The 21,165-nt window shown below is 35.9% G+C and overlaps 3 protein-coding genes across 4 annotated transcripts; 2 read left to right on the top strand and 1 right to left on the bottom strand.

Moving 5' to 3' along the window:
• Positions 1–552: 552 nt before the first annotated feature.
• On the top strand, positions 553–7,615 carry gmcl1 (germ cell-less, spermatogenesis associated). The gene is made up of 15 exons (XM_084399791.1): positions 553–788; positions 1,213–1,399; positions 2,158–2,281; positions 2,379–2,475; positions 2,564–2,661; positions 4,169–4,281; positions 4,361–4,426; positions 4,500–4,584; positions 5,176–5,266; positions 5,337–5,477; positions 5,666–5,735; positions 5,817–5,892; positions 5,973–6,118; positions 6,730–6,817; positions 6,907–7,615. The coding sequence occupies exons 2-15, from the start codon at positions 1,224–1,226 to the stop codon at positions 7,048–7,050; spliced, it is 1,515 nt and encodes a 504-aa protein (XP_084255917.1). The 5' UTR covers positions 553–788; positions 1,213–1,223; the 3' UTR covers positions 7,051–7,615.
• A 721-nt stretch (positions 7,616–8,336) lies between these two features.
• Positions 8,337–10,749, bottom strand: fam136a (family with sequence similarity 136 member A). Of its 2 annotated transcripts, XM_084399896.1 has the most exons (4): positions 10,261–10,749; positions 10,002–10,134; positions 8,788–8,928; positions 8,337–8,705 (listed from the first exon to the last, which is right to left on the bottom strand). In XM_084399896.1, exons 2-4 carry the CDS (start codon positions 10,086–10,088, stop codon positions 8,517–8,519), a joined length of 417 nt encoding a protein of 138 aa, XP_084256022.1. In that variant the 5' UTR covers positions 10,089–10,134; positions 10,261–10,749; the 3' UTR covers positions 8,337–8,516. The 2 variants fall into 2 exon arrangements, with proteins under 2 accessions (XP_084256022.1, XP_084256021.1); XM_084399895.1 differs by having other exon boundaries at positions 10,002–10,318.
• Positions 10,277–18,423, top strand: pcyox1 (prenylcysteine oxidase 1). Its single transcript, XM_084399893.1, has 7 exons — positions 10,277–10,418; positions 11,914–12,058; positions 14,661–14,867; positions 15,325–15,499; positions 15,603–15,814; positions 17,018–17,170; positions 17,675–18,423. The coding sequence occupies exons 2-7, from the start codon at positions 11,947–11,949 to the stop codon at positions 18,343–18,345; spliced, it is 1,530 nt and encodes a 509-aa protein (XP_084256019.1). The 5' UTR covers positions 10,277–10,418; positions 11,914–11,946; the 3' UTR covers positions 18,346–18,423.
• Positions 18,424–21,165: the final 2,742 nt, after the last annotated feature.

Below are 21,165 nucleotides of genomic sequence, written 5' to 3'. Positions count from 1 at the left end.
AAAACGGTAAAACTCAAGTGTTTAACTCTGGGGGAGTTGTAAAATGAGCCTATTTCCAAAAAAAGTGGAGTATCCCTTTAAGCAATTTTCAGTTTTTTTAAAACAATTTTAATGTAATTTAAATTGAAATGACTTAAACATCCAAGTTGATTTTACTTAAAAATGTATGGTAGCAACTTTGTTTTTTACAGCGATTGTTTATTGCACAGTGTATTATGTGTAAAGCGTTTCAAATAATTTAATTGATTTATATAAATAATTTATTCAAAATATTTCTCGTTTTATGGTTATTGCACATTTATAATACAAGGCAGAGAGACAACTAACCACTGAGATGAACGCTAAATAATAAAACTTTTATAAAACACAACATATAGAATTACACTAAACAAGACTGCAGTAAAATAATATCGTTTTTATGACATAGAAGAACATAAACAGTCTGTCTTTTTTTATTTTCTTAAAAAATTTACGTTTTCATAACAAAAAATAGAGTTGTTTTTCAGTGTGCAGAACGTGTTGCAGCGTCTCCGCGACAGCAGGGGCACCAGCGCCCGATGACCATCACACACAGCCGTGACGTGGAGGAGAGACACATACCTCTGTCTGTTATTTAGCAGTCTGCTGTTGTTTCAAACTGCTGCTTATTTCATTATACATTAAACAGCCGATTTTGATGCCGTAACAGCCATAATATGCGTTCATAACACGCCTAATAATGCATTTGCGCAGCGCTTGAGGAGCAGATTCCAGGGTGTGTCCAGTGTTTTGAGAGGCAGAAGCGTGTGGTGAGTGTTTACAAGAGGCCAGCTTTATGGTTCTTAACATACACACGACTTTAATACACAGCTTATGGAAAAATAATAAGTTCTTGATGTTGAAATAATTATTCTGACAGCATAACGTCACTGTTTCTGTACTAAACCAAGACTGGAGCTTCACATGACCTAAATGAAACCACAGCTAAATGAAATAACATTAATGTAGGCAAAATAACTTTAGATATTGCAAGCTAAGTAAATAAAGCAGTGGAAAGTGATCTCACTCACCACCTGTCACCTGACATCCATACAGTGCTTAAATTGAATTATGTTCAGGCTTTCTGCAAGTGGTACCAAGTTAAAATGCATTGGTTGTACAGTTGTCATGCCAGGTCAGTGGTGTTGTGAAGCAGTGTAGTTACATGACTAAATGAGTAGTGTTTGTCTGTAGGCTGAATAATCATGGGTTCACTCGGGAGCCGGTTCCAGTCGTCGGCCCGGGGCCCGGAGGAGGCCCTGGAGAGGCAGTGCGCTGGAAACAGACACAGCTGTGAGTGCAGGAAGAGGAAACGCAGCTCCCGCTGTGATTGTGACAGCGAGCCGGAGGAAGAGGACAGCCAGCTGGATACGCCACGCAGGTCAGACTCAGAATACACACAGAAGTTTTTGTTTTTGAAAGAAGTCTCTTATGCTCACAATCCTGCATTTATTTGATCAAAAATACAGTGAAATATTGTTACAATTTCAAATAACTCTTTTCTGTTTGTATTTATTTTAAAATATCATATGATTGCAAAGCTGAATTTACAGCATCATTACTCCAGTCTTCAATAGCTGTGTACCAGTAAAATTTCAGAAAATTTGGGACCAAAAATTATTCAGACACTTTGACCTGCCCATGATTTCTTTATTTGCTAATGCAACCTTTTTACACCACAGACTGAACAAAATTAAGCATTGCTTGTAAATTGGTCTACCTAAATTGGTATTATCTAATTGTGTACTTAAATGTAACAGCTAAAAGCTGTTCAACATAATTCATTTGTGAGACAAATCTAACAGAAGGATGGCCAAAACCAGTGAAATATCAACTGATTTAATAACTCGGAGTTCTTGTCATATTTTATTACCATTTTCTAAACTATAGCGAATAAACTGTGATAATGTGAGAAATGTTGAAGGTGTCAGAATAAATTTTAGTTTGACTGTATTTGAAATATAAATGTCTTAACTGTCACTTTTGATCAATTTAATGCATCCTTGCTGAGTAAAAGTATTCATTTCTTTCTTTTAAAGAAATATAAATGTAACAGTTGATACCTGCATTGTCACATTAATTAGTGTTGTTGGTATTTAATAGATGTCTAATTATTATTTTATTTTTTTCTGCGGACAGGAAGAAGTTGAAAAGCACCTCTAAGTACATCTACCAGACGCTATTCCTGAATGGAGAAAACAGTGACATCCAGATCCGTGCCCTGGGGCAGGAGTGGAACCTGCATAAAATATACCTGTGTCAGGTTGGTCCAGCTGTTCAGGTCTCCTAATAACAGACTACTCATTTCGCTTTTGATTTAAATGTTTTTTTCCCCCTTTCATTTTCCTGTTTGGAAACAGTCGGGCTATTTCTCCAGCATGTTCAGTGGATCCTGGAAGGAGTCTAACATGATGGTTATTGAGCTTGAGATCCCAGACCAAAATATTGACACTGAGGGTGAGGATTTTACACCGCCTTGATGTTGTATTTGTACTGTGGACACCAAACATTCATATCCTGACCTTGTTTTCTTCTCCATCTGCAGCCCTGCAAGTGGTTTTCGGGTCACTCTACAGGGATGACGTATTGATCAAACCAAGTCGGGTTGTTAATATTCTCGCTGCTGCTTGTATGCTTCAGTTGGTAAGTATGTCTAGGGTTAAAAACAGTGTCTGATCTGTAAAGATATGCGATTTCTCTGTCGCGTGCCCAATCTTACAGTTTTGATCATGTGCACACATTTTTATTTATTGCAAACTTTTGCTTTCCAAAAATGTGGTTGAGAATTCTGCTAATCAGCTTGTTAGCTACGTAAAGTTATCTAATCCACTAGATAAATGAAATTGCAAGAATTACTTTTGATAGTCATAGTGACATATCCGTATGAATGGGTTTTGCCATCTATGCTGTAATTCTTCAGCAAAAGTTTTAATGAATGTATGGCTGTCTTAGAGTTTCAGTTTGATTTTAATAACTATAAATAATGTCTATGTGTTATTGAGCTACTATTCAAAGGTTTGGGTTTAGTATGTAAAAGAGAAAAAAAGAATTAGTAATTTTATTCAGCAAGGATTCATTGATCAAAAGTGATAGTCAAGACATTTAAAGGGATGGTTCGGAGTAATTTCAACCCAGGGTCCTTTGCACCATGACCTCGAGCCAAACACCCCCCCCCCCAGAAGCTTTTCTTCCCAAATCACGGAAGTGACCTCGACGTCCGGGTTAGCGTTAGCATAAGCCATCAGGCAAGTGTTATTTAAATAAACTCCTGATGTACTTACAAACTTTCCAATGCCTTGTTTTATGAGTACAGAACATATTTGTACTACTGTAGAAGTTTGGTATCATTCTGGGCATTATTAGTGGCGTAATTTACAAGATACAACCTTGGATCCATTAGCGCCTGCACTAAGCCATTCGGCTGATATCTCTAAATAAGCTCTAACTTTAATAATGTTCGACCAAAGGAATAAAAGCTTCTGGGGGGGTGTTTGGCTCGAGGTCATAGTGCAAAGGACCCTGGGTTGAAATTACTCCGAACCATCCCTTTAAAATTCTATTTCTACAAAACTATTTAGGAATCACAACTGTTTTAAACATTGATAATAATAATAATGATCATATTATACTGATTTCTGAAGGATCATGTGACTGAGTAATGATGCTGAAAATTCATCTTTATATCACAGGAATAAATAAAATTTCATAATATATTACAAACAAAAAACTGTTATTTTAAATTGAAAATAATAATTTTCAGTATTACCGTTTTTGTGTGTTTTTATCAAATACTTGCAGCCTTGGTGAGAATGAGACTTCTGTTAAAACAGACCCCAAATATATATATTTTTTTCATTTGTAAAGAGCTTATCTGAAAAAATGTATAATAGTTTATATTTATAATATAATTCTTGTGTTTTTAACAAGTGCAAACGTTGACAAGGCAATACAAATCTGAACTACTGGAATGACACGACAAGCAGAAAAAATCCTCACTGCTGCAGAAAGTGACAAATGCACAGCCAATCAGAATCACTCTCCTAGAAACACCTTAGCAACACCCCTATAGCCACCAACTACACTTTTGAATCACTGGTGCAGGTTGTCTTTCTAGTGTCATCCTTAATAACATGCTTTTTGTCTTTCCTAGGATGGATTGATCCAGCAGTGTGGAGAGACCATGAAGGAGAACGTGAATGTGAAGACCGTGTGCAGCTATTATAACTCAGCCACCATGTACGGCTTGGACTCCGTCATGAAGAAGTCAGTAGTCTTGTTTGATTCCCTTCATTATTCTCCACCACTCTTGTGACATAATGAGCATGTTGCATGTGCACTGCAGGTGTTTAGAGTGGCTCCTCAATAACCTCATGACGCATCAGAACGTGGACCTCATGAAGGAGCTCGGGTACAGTCTTACTTTATGCATCTGAACGTTTAGTTTTTGTAAATGTTTGGTCTCATTTAGTATGTGTGTGTAGGGTGGAAATTATGGAACAACTTATTCAGTCTTCCGATCTGTTCGTAATGCAAGTGGAGATGGATGTCTACACGGCACTGAAAAAGGTATGTGATGTGGGACATGATCCATGTGTCTTCTGCCCCCTGGTGGTGTAAACATGCTTCAGGAAGTAGATGGAAATTTAATACATTTAAATATATATATTTTAATGATTGTGAGAAAATAACAAAAGAACAACAATATATGGAGAAAAAAAGAATTCACTTTATACTGTTACTGATATTTCTAAACATAATGTTTAGTGGATTTAATGTTTAGTGGATATTTCATACATTAATTATAGAACTAATATATATATAATTCATCAAAGGAACCGTTTTTTATTTTATTTTTTTACTTAACCGTTTTCTACATTGATAATAGTAATAATAAATGTTTCTGGAGCATATTAGAATGATGCTGAAAATTCAGCTTTTTTTCCCAATATTGCTGTTTTTACTGTATTTTTGAGCAAATGAATGCAGCCTTGGTGAGCATAAGAGACTACTTTCAAAAACATAAAACATTTTTAATGTTTCCAAACTTTTAAAGAATGAATGTCAGGCTTTATAGGGTTAAGTCTGTGTTTTTAGCGGTGCACTGAAATTGCATCACAGCTTATTATTATTTTTTTAACTCTTTTTTTTTTTTTTCAGTGGATGTTCTTGCAGCTTAATCCATCCTGGGATGGTCCTATCAAACAGCTTCTGCTCGATGCTGATGCCTGGCTGTGTAAAAGAAGAAGTGGTACGTTACACGCATACAAATGCTTAAAACATTTCTATAATCTTCCTCTAACTGCCACACTCGTACACAGAGGTTGGAGAGCAGGAGCCCTTTCTGAACTCAGATGACGGGATGCCCTTCGTGCCCGTTTTCCGACTCATCCGCCTGCAGTACATCATTAATGACCTGGCCTCCGCCCGCATGCTGGAACGGGACAACATCCTACCGCCCGGTGACTCTCCTCTTGACTTCCAGAACTTGCATGAATCCAGTCAGATTAAATATTTTTGAGAAAGCTTTTGCTATTTTTCTGTGCAGTATGCATCATCTTGTCCTGCAACGCTCCATTGTTATCCGAGGTGGAAATTAGTGGGGCATATATATATATATTAACCCGACTTCCTCTTGTGTGTTTATCAGAGTGGCTGAGCACCGTGTACAAACAGCAGTGGTTCGCCATGCTGAGGACAGAACATGATAATGATAACGGGTGAGAGAACGTCCAACACCTGCACTGCTACACATTAAACATGTGGTTTGAATTGCAAATGAGTGAATCTGATGGTTACAGACCACAAGAGGCCAATAAAGAGGAGTTTGAGCTGAACAGCATGCGCTGTGGACGGAAACTGACCAAAGATGGAGATGTGAGTTGAACTCTTGCTGTACAGTATATTGCATATTTTTGTTTTTGAATAACACGTATGTATTTTTGTTGTCTCTACAGTACTGTTGGCGATGGACGGGGTTCAATTATGGTTTTGACCTGCTGGTGACTTACACAAATCGCTTCATAATCTTTAAGAGAAACACCCTCAGTCAGCCATGTGGGGGCGCTGTCAGCTTACAGCCACGACGCCACCTTGCGTACCGGTGAGCTGTTACACATCTGGTTATTTTTCTCATATTATATTATATTACATTGCGTTACATTATGAAGGAATGAGTATTATAATCTATACATATATACATCTTATACATATATATCTTATACATCTTCCTACAGATGGTCTAAACTACAAATAATAATAATGTTTGCTTGTACAATGTGTTATATGTTTGTACATGCTATACATATATGGACATTGTTTCTTAGTAATAAAATTGTCTATTTATCTAGAAAATAATTAATGTTATTAAAAATGAATATATGTATATGCTTTGAATAATTTATAAATTCATTAAATTATTGAATAATTTAAATTACTTTATAATTAATTAATTATTTTGTAACTAATATTTTTAATAATAAATTATAAAATAAATTATAATAGTAAAAAATAGTTTTTAATATGGTACTAAGCAAGGTGGAAAACATAATTTATTTTCAAATTAATAATATAATTAATAATTTCAGTTATTTTATAATTCATTCATTTTGAAAATTATTTAAAGTTAATATTTAAATAAATAATATATTTTTTTAAAATATCAAATATATTTTTACTTCAGTATTTAACGATTATTATTTCTTTATTTTTCAGATTGCGCCTTGCTTCCTTTGATAGCAGTGGAAAAGTGGTTTGCAGCCGGTCGACAGGCTACCAGCTTGTGACCCTTGAAAAAGACCAGGTATTCTGTCGTCATTACGTCAAATATAAAATCATTTTGTTTCCAGTTACTTGACTTGACCGAAGTACTTGTTTGTGTCGCATTGACAGGAATATGTGGTGATGAACCTGGACAGCCGGCTCTTGTCTTTCCCTCTGTATGTGTGCTGTAACTTCCTCTACACTTCTCCGTCCAGTGAGAGGAGAGGCGACACACCAGAGCCAGAGAGCAGCAGCGCACGCAGTGTGTCGTGACCCAACACCGCCTCTAATCGAGCCCCTTTTTATTATTTATGTTCTGTTAACCTCATGTATATTATTTCATTCATTTTATTTGTGTCCTTAATTTGTAAATAGTCAGGTGCCTTTTAAATAATTTACTGTATATCAGTATCAGAGCTAAGAGTGAGTGCTCTTTGATTCTGTTTGTAAATTATTTGTTGGAAGTTGTCTTATATTTAAACATTTCTCATTGTTATTGTTAGGCTGGTTGTTAATTGGTCAGGCATTCCCACATTTTTTTTATTTACAAAAAAAAAAAAAAAGGACTGAATATTGGTTTTGTACTGTTCCAGTCCAGTGTGAAATTGGTGCTAACATGATAGAAGTTGTTGTTTTAGTCAATGCATGCTGATATAGGATCAGTGACGGTTGAACAGGCATGTGTTGGTTTACCAGCAGGGCATTTCAAGTGACTTCCACAAGTGTCCAATGAAAATTTATACACAATGTGTTTTTGGTGAAATGTAAATATTGTTGGACCAAAGCATCATATGATAGAAATTCTTATGAGATGTACATTAAAACAGCACTGACAGAAGGAATTGTTCACTTTTTTTTTTATCCAGTATGAAAAACATCTCATTCTCACTTCAGTGCAGTAATAAAACTGGCCTAGAACATTTTCAATCATTTTAATTATTATAGACTTAAGATTTTAGAAGTTAATACTATGAAGATGTGTATTTTTATATATGTGTATATATAAATTTTATAGCTATATATATATATACATTTATTTTTATATATATATATGTATGTATATATATATAGTAAATATTTTATGTATATGTTGTAAAAAATATTTGTTTAACATTTATTAGAATTAAAAGTATAATTAAAAACAAACTTTTTATATTAGCTAACTCTATTTTATATAACATACATATAAAATATATACATTTTATATGTGTGTGTGAATAATACACATCTTATTTCCGTTATAATTAAAAATTCAATTCAAGTGTTATATTTATTAATATACATTTTATATACACACACATATATATACAACAATGTACATATATATTTATAATAACATACTATATTTTATATATATATATATTAATTATGCATCTTATATAAAACATAATGCCTTGAATTTAATTATAATAAATATTTACTACAAATATTTTTTATTATAATAAAAATAATTTAACAATACAAAAAAAGTCTTCATGGTTCTAAAAATAGAATTAATTTTCTTTCATCAAAATGTTTTTTTTTTCTGTTTTCCTGGGACACATTCAACAGACAGCAAGTTGATTTCGTCACATTTATTGCCTGTACAAAAGCCACAAACAATACAGACACAGTAATCAACACACGCCACTCGCCAATACGGTGACAGCAAAGAGCAACCTTCTCGAAAAGCAAATCTTCACGGTAAACCGATGAGTTCACGAGAACGATTTTCTACAGCCTCGGCCATAATCTGCTCTTCACTGAGGTATTGAGTTCAAGCTGTCCTTCAGTCTGCGGGTCACACTGGGCAGCAGGTTCAGGTGCTCGTCCACACAGCTGCTCACACAGCTGTCCATCAGCGCCCGCACAGCAGGCTCCTTCGCCCCGGAGTCAAACAGGTCCTTGGCTTTATCGTTACAGTGCATCGTACACCTCGAGAGACGATCCTGTGGGTGAATCAAGAGTTCTTCCACATCACGCTCTTCCAGCTGGAAGATTAAGAGTAAATGATCTCACAGAACGACTGACCTGAAACTGCTCGAGCTCACTAGTGACCAGTCCTTGAGCTTTAGCCAGCGGCGTGTGGCAGCGCTCGATACACTGGTGCACCTGGTTCATGGACTCACCGGGACGCTCACAACACTCGGCACTGCAGTGGAACATGCGGCCCTGAGAGCGCATTTTAGTGTTAGCAGACGTTTACTTGCTCAACCTCTGACTAATAAGTGGTCAAAGACTATATTTTAGCCGTTAAAAGACTTCTAGTCAGTATAGAAAATCAGGAGGGAAAGAAAAACAGAATCAATGACAAAACTATGCTTAAACATCTCAAAAAATGTTCATATTGATAGAAAACTACTGAATGATTTTTTTGAATATTCCATAAAAATGTAAATTAATTATAATTACTAACATTTTTTTATTTTTTTTGTATAATCCATTGTATATAAATAATATATTAATATTAATTATGTAATTGACTATTAAAAAGTTTTGGGGTCGTTGTGAAAGAGTCGTTCATTTCTGAAAGAAGTCTCTTATGCTCACCAAGGCTGCACTTATTTAATCAAAAATACATAATACAACTGTAATATTGTGAAATATTATTTCAATTTAAAATAGCTAGTTTCTATTTGATTACATTTTAATGTATTCCTGTGATGGCAAAGCTTTAATTTCTTCAATAATAATAACAGTACTACTACTAATAAAACCATCTTACTGACCCCAAACTTTTAATGTGTGAATAATGAATATATATGTTTTTTTTATTTAAAAAAAACAATGAATCATTAAACTAATCGAAAGTGACAGTAAAGACATTTATAACGTTATGAATGATTTATATTTCAAATAAATGCTATGCTTTTGTACTTTCATCATGGTTTCCCTAAAATTATTAAGCAGCAAAAACTGTTTTCAACATTGATAATTATATTAAATGTTTCTTGAGCATCAAATCATCATATTAGAATTATTTCTAAAGGATCATGTGACAAGTATCTAATGATACTGAAAATGGCTGCTTACAGTAAAATATAATAAAATAGAAAAGTTAATTTTAACAATATTGCTGAACATTGAATGAATCATTCCTATTCATATCATAAAAAAAAAAAAAAAAAAAACCTGCAATGAATGTTGAGCCACAAAGAGCAACAGTGTTCTCATATCATATCATATTGTCCCTCAGATCAGTTACTTCTGAAGAATCTGAAGGTCATCCTCCTCCTCATCCTCACCTGCATCTTCCGGATGTGATCTCTCTCGAGACTCTGAACCATGTCCTCCACTGCCTTCTGCACGCGAGCCTGCTGAGCCTCTGCCATTCCTGATCTCACATCCACTGCTTCAGTTCTTCTTTAACCAGCGACTCTATAAAGCCATGAATCACAACGAACACGTTTTACTAACAACTCCTGGAAACCACTACTGAAACCTTACAAATGCATCTGTTTGAACTGACACCAAAATGCTTCAATAATACTACAGTAAGGTCACCTCCTACTACACCAAAGCATGCTGCCACTATAATCACGCCACTTCCGCCATGGAGTGCTTCCTATTTCCGGTTCCGTACTTCTTTCAAAGGACGAATCTGCGGCTTCTGGATTTCACACACTTTATTATTTTAACTTCTCAAAGTGAGATTTACAGAGGTGAGATGTATGGTGTTTTGACAGCTGCGTAAACGTGGACGTGACATGCCTGACAATGTCGGCATGAAAGTCTTAAGTAGTTTCACTTCTTTAACTAATTTGTTTTGAATCGATTAGACTCACTTAACTGTAACTTGTAACTTTGTCCTCTCTGTCTACAGCAGTTTTTATCAATGCTATAGATTAAAGATTTGCATTTTTATTACAGCTTACGTTATTAGCAGACTGTCGAAACTTTAAATTGGGGTTTTCCATGCTTGTGTTCAAGAGCAGACGGAGCTCGACGCGCCTGAACTGAACGGAACGCAAGATTCTCGAGATTCGTTTTCACAGGTGAAAATAGTCTTAAAGGCGCGTGTCAATCATAGACTATAAAAAAATAATAAAAAAATGTTAAATGATTCCTTAAAAATGGACGAAATGAAAAGACCGAGTAATGAAAATATTTTACTGTTTCTCATTACCAGTGTTGGGGGTAACGCATTAAAAGTAACGCGAGGTAATCAGATTACTTTTTCAATTTACTAGTAAAACATTACTTTAAAAGTTACTTTTTACGTAGTAAACAAGTAACGCAAGATCATTTGTTTTCATATATTTATTGACTGACAGCTTTCCTGTCCCCATGTTGAGAGAAAACTGGAGTTGTTGTGTGCGCTGAGTGAACTTGATGGTTAATAGTGGTAGACTAAATGTGAGCACTGAGCAGGCATTTGCTCATCTCACTGGGACAAAAACAGATTCAGTATTCCTCAAAATTAATAAAAACAGACATACTAATACAAATAAGCAAAAATTGCTTCAGTTAGACATCACATTTGGTAATGTTTTTAGTTTTTATTGCTGAATTAAGAAGCTGCATCCAAAAATGCATACTCTCGTGAGTAGGTAGTATTTTGTTTAAATAAGTAGTTACTTCGCAACCGTTAAAGTACATTCTATATATAGTATGAGTGTGTGTGTGTCTGTGTAGTATGAATGTGTGCAGTAATCTGGACTACATTTGCCATGTTGTCATTATCATGTGACCTACCTGCGTCAGTTGGGTCGCTTCACTGCCAAATTCACAAATCCTCTCCCATGGCCTCATGGGATAGTAAAGTGTCCATCTTATGCACACTTAAGAATTCAGAGAACTTTGAATTCAGACATACTTCTTTTTTCACATACTGTTTTTCGCCTACTATATAGTACGTAATGGAAGTATTCAATTTCGTATACAATTTGCACAAATGTGTTGCGTTTGCTTGAAAATTCCTTCATAGAAATATTTTTATTTTATCACTCAGATAATAAAATGCAAATCTGGAAGCAAGCTACATGATTTGTTTTGTAAAGCAAAATCTGAGTTTTGCTATGAGATGATATAAAACACTGCTGTCAGTGAAGACATTTCGAACATCCACCTTCTTCCAAAGTACATTTCCTAAATGAAAAAGTTTATGATCTCATGTAAATGCCTCGTTTACCTATTTTCTTGCCATTTCTTTTTCAGATGTTTTTATTTGTGAAGCACTAAATCCCTAGAATGGCTCTGAGACACCTGTCGATAAAGGCTTTCCTCTTCATCGGGCTTTGTCAAGTAGGACGCAGGGGTTTTGCCTCTGCTCCTGAAGTCAGAGAGCCACCCAAGAAAATCGGTATGGTCAAATTCACATCAATCATTTATTTTAGTAGGTGTGAGACTTTTTAACCCTTTAAAGACCTACAATGAAATAATAGTTAGAAAACTCAATTTTTAAATGGAACAGTTTATTGAACCTTTAGCCTAAATCTAAAAACAAAAAGTTTGCATATGTGTTTTAGATTTTGTATAATATTTGATACACCAGGCTTTTATGGCTCATATAGGATGATATAGTGAGAAATATTGAGGTCACACTTGAGGAGGAGAAAAACACCTCAGTTTTATTCAGAAGTCCAAACTGAGCATATGTTATTTATATGGCCAAAATGTATATAGCTTGTAAAACCAGTATAGCAGACTGCTTGCATATAATGCACATAAATATCAGTTTTCACTCTATATATCTGATGATAATAATATGTCTTAGTAAGATGATATTTACATAATTAAATTATTTTGTGGGCGAAAATATATAATGCAATGCAATACAATGATGATTGAGAGATATATTAATAAACATTCTGATGTATCATATTTGATACTCACATTTTAATGTGATTTTTTTCTAAGAAAATATGTATGGATAATCAAATAAACCTCAGTTGCTTCAGTCCAGTAAGTGCTGTAGTGGATTTTTCCCTAAACCTGACTATCTAGCGTCTACAAATCGACACTTTATAAATAAATCTGTTGCGTCTACTGATCGACACTTAATAACCTTTATACTCCAGCTCTTTGCGTCTTCCGTCGACAACTGGCTGAGTCTCTTACTTTTACTTACTCTTACTCTTACTCACTCTAACTTATTTGCTTCCCTAAACTGACCTGCTGCGCAGCAGTAATTAACAGACAGACATAAGCAAATGTCCTTTAAATGCTTTAATGACGGCCAGGAGATCTTCCCGAGCAGTTCTCAGGGAATCTCTCCCAAAGAATCAAGGCCGGAGGATCTCAGACAAATTCCATTGAGACAATCCCACCGTAAAACACAGATACAACAGTTTTTATAGAATCGAGAAAACAAATAAGACTAACATGTCACCTTCAGTATGATTGGTTCAAAAGCCCCAACCTTCTTCCTCTGTCACTGGCACAAGCAAACTCTGTTTTAATGATGTAAGGCCCGTGAAATTGGTCCAATGGAGGTTTTCCAATAACACAGGGAAGGTCTCACGTGCTCTGTCCTCACTCATGCGAAGTATTGGTTGATTAAATTTGTAATACATTAATCATGTATTCTCTCGTTAATTCATCTGACTCCATAAATGAAAGGGTTTAATAATATCTGTGCCTCACTTAAAGTGAGTGGGTGTTTGACTATTCCGTTTAACTCTTCAATGAAAATAATATCAAAGTCAGTGAGAATAATCAAATGTAACAATTTATTATGTCAGGTAAATGTATCATGCCAATTTCATAATCAATTCAAAGATAATCGATACAAAACATCAAATGCTCTGGAATAGAGAGAAGATGCAAACCCAACATTAAGAAATACGTTAGGCTGAGAGATCTATATCTCCCAGCCTAACGGACCGATCTGAAGTACAGAAAAGGGCCCCGATCTGCCTGCTGTACTCCATTAAATAGCCAGACCTCTTTCACATGTAAACATGTGCTAACAATAGTAAATTTGCATTCTGAGGTACACTGTAGCACCTCTTGGGGGGGGTGTGACCATTTGCTTGAGAGATCAACCCCTCCTTGTATGCTAGTTATCCATAAACCTTCAAAAACCTTATTACCTTGTGTTTTACTTATTCTGAGATGAGAGAATTGTACCAGTCGCACTGTGACATTTTAAACGATACCAAACATGAATATACTCTGTGATAATCATTCACATTAAACTGTACATTTTCTTGGGTGAAATCAGGTAGTCACCTGAGCATGAGAGAGAGGGGGTGAGGGGAGAGGGAAGGAGATGCAGATTAGATGACTCGGGGGTGAGACTTTCGTCTCGATGGTGCATGAGAGCCAGTTCAAATGCTAATCTCCAGAGAGGTCCTTTTGTTCTCTCAGGGCCTGGTCACCCCCAAAACAGACCGTCTGGAATCTCCTAATTTATCAATTCTTACAATGATGACTTCATTTTTTTATCACAAGATTCTAACAGACTGTCTAGTTTCATTTCCCAAACTATGTTATTTTTACACATACAAACACGCACACAGTCAAAGTCACAAGTTTTCCATTGGTTTCATACAGTACATCCTGTTCAAATATTAGATGTTAAATAAGGTTAGATGTTAGAAACATGGTTAGTTTAATATACAGTTTAAAATTTCTACGACAGTGCTCATCTTGAAATATTAATAGCAATATAAAATTATTCTTTCACTTGATTATTATTTTTTTTAAAGATTTCACAGCAAAAAGACAATTACACTAAAAGGCCTTTTACTTGCTAGAAACATTTGAATTCTGAATAGTGCATGTAAATGAAAATGCATGTAGTAAATTGTGTACAACAGGTTTTTCAGCAAAGTTTTTCTCATGTTGTTAATTAATAGGCTTTTAGAAATTCTTGTATCAGATGTGAGACCGTAGACTTTATAGGGTTAATGGGAGTGTTTGGTGGGATCTGATGGATTAAGAGTCCATTTCTTCTTCAGCAATAATTGGGGCTGGTATTGGAGGCACGGCAGCAGCGTTTTTCTTAAGACAAGAGTTTGGGCCGGGAGTGAAGATCGAAGTGTTCGAGGCGGGGACTGTCGGAGGGCGCCTGGCCACTGAGGACATTGGAGGATACGAGTATGAGACGGGGGGGTCCATTATTCACCCCCTTAACCTGCACATGAAGTACTTTCTGGACAGACTCGGTCAGTGTCCACTTCCCTCTCAAGATCTTTCTGTTTAAAGAAATCTTATGATGTCCTTCTGCGAAACAACTGGATATTTTCAGTTTAATCGGGGAAACTAAAGTGTGTCACTTCAGGGCTTTTCACACTTGAAATAGTTTACCCTGGGAAAATTAGAGAATTTTATATTCTAAAATGTACATCAACTAATTACACCAACATGTGAGGCATGTGATTGGCTGTCTGTTGCTAAGCGTCTAGCTGTAACATTCTAACACCAGATCATTTCACACGTTTGGCACCGCATTAGAGAGTTAACAGTGCAAAAGCGATGCTAACCCTGCTCCGGACCAGGGTTTCATAACCCCGGGTAAAAAACGCTAACTCTCCTTAACCTGGGGTTAAAAGCAGGGTTTAGAGCGACGGCAACCCGGGTTAAGTGTGAAAAGCCCTATCTTATGTCATTTTCTTTGATCAGGTATGTCACCTCGTGCTGATGTACCTTCTAAACTGGCGATATTTGATGGGAAGGAGCTGACCTTCGAAGAGAGCGACTGGTTCATCGTGAATTTCATACGCATGCTTTGGAGATATGGATTCAACTTCATTCGGATGAATATGTGGGTGGAGGGCATAATGGACAAGTTTATGAGGTTTGTCTGTCATGCCGCTTTAATTCATCTAGTGAGGAATAGAATGATTATGACCAGTAAGTTCTTAAGTTCCTTTTATTGTCCCTTTCTGTCCTCTGTGTAGGATATATCAGTACCAGCAGTTTGGCTACTCGTTCTCCAGCTTGGAGAAGCTGCTGCACGCTATGGGTGGAGACGGTTTCCTCACTCTGGTCAATCAGACGCTGGAGGAGGCCATGCTGGCCGAGGGCTTCTCTCAGGTCTTTCTCAATGGCATGGTAGCACCCATCACACGAGTCAACTACGGCCAAAGTGTCCGAATCAGTGGATTTGCAGGTAGGCCTATGTTTATACTATAAAGGATGTTTGTGACCTTTCAGCATTAATAACAAATGGGCATATAACACAAATTTTTTTGTGTAAATAGAATCTATTGCTATTTAAACAGTGTAGATAGCCGCTGCCTTAACATATTTATAATACTCTGAATGTTTGATGTTTGTGCCAAATCAAAATCATCTGGTGCAACCAGTGTGCAAACATGCAGGGAAATCATATCATGACTGTTTGTCAAGGTCAGTTTGTCTCTTAAAATATCAGATAATTTGACCTTTTTATGACAAGGCAAAGTTAGTTCAGGTTGAAGAATGTCATGTGGTGCGACTCTGCAAAAACTTAATGAGATTTACAAATTTATGATTCATTATTTTTCTAATAAAAATGTACTTTTTACATTGAAAAATGTATTTAAAACTTTTCTGAAAATAATGATTAAGGTGTGTACACTCACAAGTATTCGCAGTATACGATAAAATATGCTATTATTTGGTAACACCACATGACATTTTTCAGTTTTATTTTTATATATAACATTTTTCAAAATGATATGAAACCAACATACATTTAAAAATGTAAAAACCAAAGCATACATACTCTCAGTGGTCATTAAAAATCTCGGGATGTCCTTTGAAAAAGAGTAGGGGTGTAACCCTGGCATCCTGGCCAAATTTGCCCCTTGGCCTCTGTCCATCATGGCCTCCTAATCATCCCCATACACTGATTGGCTTCATCACTGTCTCCTCTCCACCAGTAAGCTGGTGTGTGGTGGGCGTTCTGGCGCAATATGGCTGCCGTCGCATCATCCAAGTGGATGCTGCACATTGGTGGTGGTTGAGGAGATTCCCCCCTTCCATATGTAAAGCGCTTTGAGGTCTCAGAAAAAGCGCTATATAAATGTAACGAATTATTGAAATAAAAAAACTTTCAAATAGATTTTTTTGCCTTTTCTTAATCATGTACACTATTATTTGTCATGGTCTCAAATGCCATAGAGACCATGTGCTGTAATTATGTAACAGCAAAGCATTTTTAGTTTTGTACCACAAATTTGTTATTGCGTTTGGTCAACACTTTATATCTGTGTAATCTAATGTATAATCTTGTTGTCTAATGTGTAATGTGGTCCTACAGCAAAAGCATTTTGGAAACACTGATTTAATGCATACAGAAGTGTGTGAATATGGCGTATTCCTTTTGCAGGCGCTGTCGCACTAGCAGGAGCCGAGTCAGGTTTGTGGGCAGTGGATGGAGGGAATAAGTTGGTTTGTTCCGGGCTTTTGTACCACAGCAAAGCCGAGCTTGTTCCAGCTCGTGTGACTGCCATCTCCATAAAGATGAGACCATCCAAAATTGGTACAGTCCACTATGAACATTACAGTAAATCTTTTTATATAGTATGTACACTACCGTTTGGGGTCAGTATGATTTTTTTCAAAGAAATTAACACATTTATTTAGCAAGGATATGTTAAACTGACCTAAAGTGACAGTAAAGACATTAATAATGTTTCAAAATATTCTATTTCAGATAAATGCTGTTCTTTTGAACTTTGTATTGATCAAAAATGTACACAATTTTTTTCAATATTGATAATAATAAATGTTTATTGAGCATCAAATCAGAATATTACAAGGATTTCTAAAGAATCATGTGACATTGCATCACATGAATAAATACAATTTTAAAACATATTGTAATAATATTTCACAGTATTACTGCTACTGTATTTTTTATCAAATAAAGTCAGCATTGTTGAGAATAAGAGACAATTTTTTTTTAAATCTTTTGAATGGTAATGTGTCTCTACAGTGTGATCATATTTACCCTTTGTTTTTTTTTGTTTTTTTTGCCTTTCAGGTTCAGTCACAAATTTCTATGAGTTGAACTACGTTGGTGAGTCTGGTGCCGCCCACTCCACGTACGACATAGTTGTAGTCGCCACACCTCTCCACCAGGGCATGTCTGACATCAACTTCTCAGGCTTTTCTCCACCCATTCCATCCCACTTCCCCGGCCGTTACCACCAAACGGTGGCCACGCTGGTCCACGGCCTGCTCAACGTGTCCTTCCTGGGCACCACGGACAAGCCGGAAGACTTCTTCGTATCCGAAGTCCTCACGCTGGATAACAAAGCCGCCGACATCCTGAGCCTGAGCTCTCTGAACCCGGTGAAGATTCCCAAGGGCTACAGCCCAAGCCCTGCCAGCCAAAGCAAAGTTTGGAAGATCTTCTCGTCCCAGCCTCTTTCTCAGCAGCATCTGCAGCAAATCTTCCTGTCCTGGGACTCTGTGTCGGAGAAGCGCTGGCTCGCGTACCCCTCCTACAACCCGCCGCACCGCAGGACGCCTCCCTTCATCCTCCACGAGCGCCTCTACTACCTCAACGCCGTGGAGTGGGCGGCCAGTGCCATGGAGATGAGCGCCATTTCTGCCCGTAATCTGGCCCTGCTCGCCCACCACCGCTGGTTCCAGCAGACGGGCAAAATCGACCAGGAGGATCTGCACACCCGACTCAGAGGTGAACTTTGACAGAAGAGCGGGGCACTTCATAAGCAATAAACTCTCTAATGGAGATGAGAGAGTGGATTTTTGTGCTGTTTATTTGAAAATTATTATTTTTTTCTTGGTGAATCTCATAAGGAAATATCTGCTTCATATTTCACCCCCAAAATAAGAAATTATATTTCACCCATTTTTAGTAACATTATTTTCAGTACAAATAAGCACTTTCACCCCACAATTCTCATTACCGTAATGTGGAAGAATCTTATCATTACATAAGTTCAATTCAGTATAGTAAATACTTGATCTGTACTACAAATATACTTTACATGATATTATATACAATTTATATATTATTATAAACTATATATTATTACAATTAATAGATTTATTTTTATATATATATATATATATTTGTCAGTTGTTTTGCGATTTATTAATGATTTTGTTAGCAGTGGGCTGGCATTTAAAGGAGCATCACTTAACTTCAAATTAATAGTTATACTAGTATTTTTACTGGTATCTTTATTATTATATATTTCTGAACAATAGATTTATACAATTTCACTTTGTACAAAACACTTAAGGATAAATCAGCATGTTTCACTGACTACAAAGCCATAGAGAAAATAATTATTTGACAGTCTGTCTACATTCGTCCTTGTGGGGGAATCAAAGAATTAAGCACAATTAAGCACTTTTTTCCCCATTAGCAAGTTTTTTTTATTTTATTTTTTCTCATTTGTGTTATTCTCATTGATCATTTTCATTAATATAATCTTTTAGCCATATTACATTAAACAAATATTGTAATAAAAGTACTTAAATTACAAATTAAACACTATACTACTAATATGGTGATAATTACAATACAATATTTTCCCCTTTGTTTTGTGTTCTAGACGGGTTTCATGAGATTCACTCTTGTGTCCTTCAGGTACATTTTAAGAAGAGCCACCCAGGATGCACTTTGAAATTTCACCGTAATAGTGAGCGTTTATAAGATTGTGGGGATATTGCCCACTTAACTCTTTTAATAACATCATCTTGTGATGAGAAACTGTACAGTATGTAGAAGCACTAGGACTAGCACTATAGGTGGCTCTTTATTTTAAACGAAATGGAACAAAGCAATAATATAGATTGATTGATACTACTGCTACTAGTGTGTGTGTGTGTGTGTGTGTGTGTGTAGTCAGGGTCGCTATCATGTGCTACGTTTGCACTATGATGTTAAAACTACCACGTTAGATCACTTGTTCACTCCTTTAACTTGTAATTTACAATCTCAATGACCTATAACTGATGAATGTGCACAGGAAACTATTGAATTCTTATTTTGTTATTCCTGCAAATTTGCATTTAATATATTGTTAATTATTCTTGGTGCCTTAAAGTGTCTTCGGTTTCATAAACTCCACAAAAAAAACAAAAAAAAACTTGAATGACAGTTAAAATTCAAAAGAAAGGATGTGACTTGATTTTATTTCCACAGACAAAAGTGAATTTTTTTCAATTATGGTGGTATTTGTTTTACTGCTGTCAATTTATGGTGATTTAATTAAAAATAATTGCATTACATTTGTTGAATTTTAATAATGATCAGAGAATAATGGATCAAAACCTTCTGAAGTATTTTTTTCCCTTGTTGCACAGACATTAACAGTCATGGCAAACTGGCAAGTATTGAGACTTGGACTTGATGAGTTTCTAACTTTCTGTGTTTTTCATGAAAATTAGCCTTTCTTATTTTGCCTTCCCTCTGTAAATGATGGCTTCCTGCAAGAAACGCACTCATTTCAGTCTGTTTACATATTTGGGATTTTTTCTTTTATAAGAACAAATGGATGATTGTTCAAACTTGTCAAAAGCAGGATTGACATTGATGGGACTTAAGATGGAGAATTTCATGTTGATTGAAGATCAAAACATGTTTACAATTGCAATAAAGGTTAATGTCTTTTAAAATGTGATTAAATGTATTATTTTGTGCAGTTTTAACAATTACATGATATACTTAAATGTTTGTGTTAGTGGCCTCAAGACCAGTGAAATTAGTGTATATGACTTAAAGGATTTAACTCGGCTTGCTTTCCATGGTTTTCTATCGTAAGTTCCCACCAGGGAATACAAATTTGAAAAAGTGAATCTAGAGTAAATTCTGGGGACGAAAAAAATAAAAAGTTAGAATTGCGGGCAAAAAAAGCAAGAATTGTGAGTTTACATATCACAATTTTCAGGAAAAAGTAAAAATTACAAAATTATCTAGTCTTGATCACTATTTTATTCAATTTTTTTTTGCAAAATATAATACATACACGATCCTCTACCTAAAACTATATAAAAGTAGCAATAGCTCTGAATTATAAACTACTTTTTTTTTTTGCTGAGTTTGCTGTAGTGCACTTCTAAATGCAGGAAATATCATTACACTTGTCTTATGAAATATTTCTAGTGTGAAAGTGACTTCTGTGTGACCTGCGCTTCCAGAGGCGCCCGCAGGATTTTATCTCGGGGTACGCACCAGGGGCCGTATTCACAAAGCATTTTATCTTATCACTAGGAGTACTCCTAAATCGCACTAAAAGATTTTAGCTAGGAGTTTTCTCTTAAAAGTTATTCACAACGCCTTTCAGACCTACTCTTAGTAAAGAAAAATGACAACTCCTAAACTAAGAGTGAGTCTTTGTTGCTATGGATGACGTCATTACTCATGCACGAGCTTGACTGAAGTGACCACCTTGATTGGCTGATGATTGTAACGCGGGAATGATTCCAAACACCTCCCCTACGATGATGAGTGACAGGTGACAGGTCTGAGAATGCGTGCGCTACACAAGTAGTGCG

The sequence above is a fragment of the Rutilus rutilus genome (genome assembly GCF_951802725.1).
Source record: "Rutilus rutilus genome assembly, chromosome: 25".
Taxonomy (NCBI): domain Eukaryota; kingdom Metazoa; phylum Chordata; class Actinopteri; order Cypriniformes; family Leuciscidae; genus Rutilus; species Rutilus rutilus.
This window is presented reverse-complemented; position numbering and strand designations above follow the sequence as displayed.

Bases quoted from the DNA above. Each gene is read 5' to 3' on its own strand.
- fam136a (XM_084399896.1), bottom strand. From the start codon at position 10,088: ATGGCAGAGGCTCAGCAGGCTCGCGTGCAGAAGGCAGTGGAGGACATG. The intron at 8,929-10,001 runs GTGAGGATGAGG...ATGCGCTCTCAG, and splicing joins ATCACATCCGGAAGATGCAG to GGCCGCATGTTCCACTGCAG. The intron at 8,706-8,787 runs GTCAGTCGTTCT...ATTCACCCACAG, and splicing joins GTGAGCTCGAGCAGTTTCAG to GATCGTCTCTCGAGGTGTAC.
- gmcl1 (XM_084399791.1), top strand. From the start codon at position 1,224: ATGGGTTCACTCGGGAGCCGGTTCCAGTCGTCGGCCCGGGGCCCGGAG. The intron at 2,282-2,378 runs GTTGGTCCAGCT...GTTTGGAAACAG, and splicing joins ATAAAATATACCTGTGTCAG to TCGGGCTATTTCTCCAGCAT. The intron at 4,427-4,499 runs GTACAGTCTTAC...ATGTGTGTGTAG, and splicing joins GACCTCATGAAGGAGCTCGG to GGTGGAAATTATGGAACAAC.
- pcyox1 (XM_084399893.1), top strand. From the start codon at position 11,947: ATGGCTCTGAGACACCTGTCGATAAAGGCTTTCCTCTTCATCGGGCTT. The intron at 14,868-15,324 runs GTCAGTGTCCAC...TTCTTTGATCAG, and splicing joins GTACTTTCTGGACAGACTCG to GTATGTCACCTCGTGCTGAT. The intron at 17,171-17,674 runs GTACAGTCCACT...TTTGCCTTTCAG, and splicing joins GATGAGACCATCCAAAATTG to GTTCAGTCACAAATTTCTAT.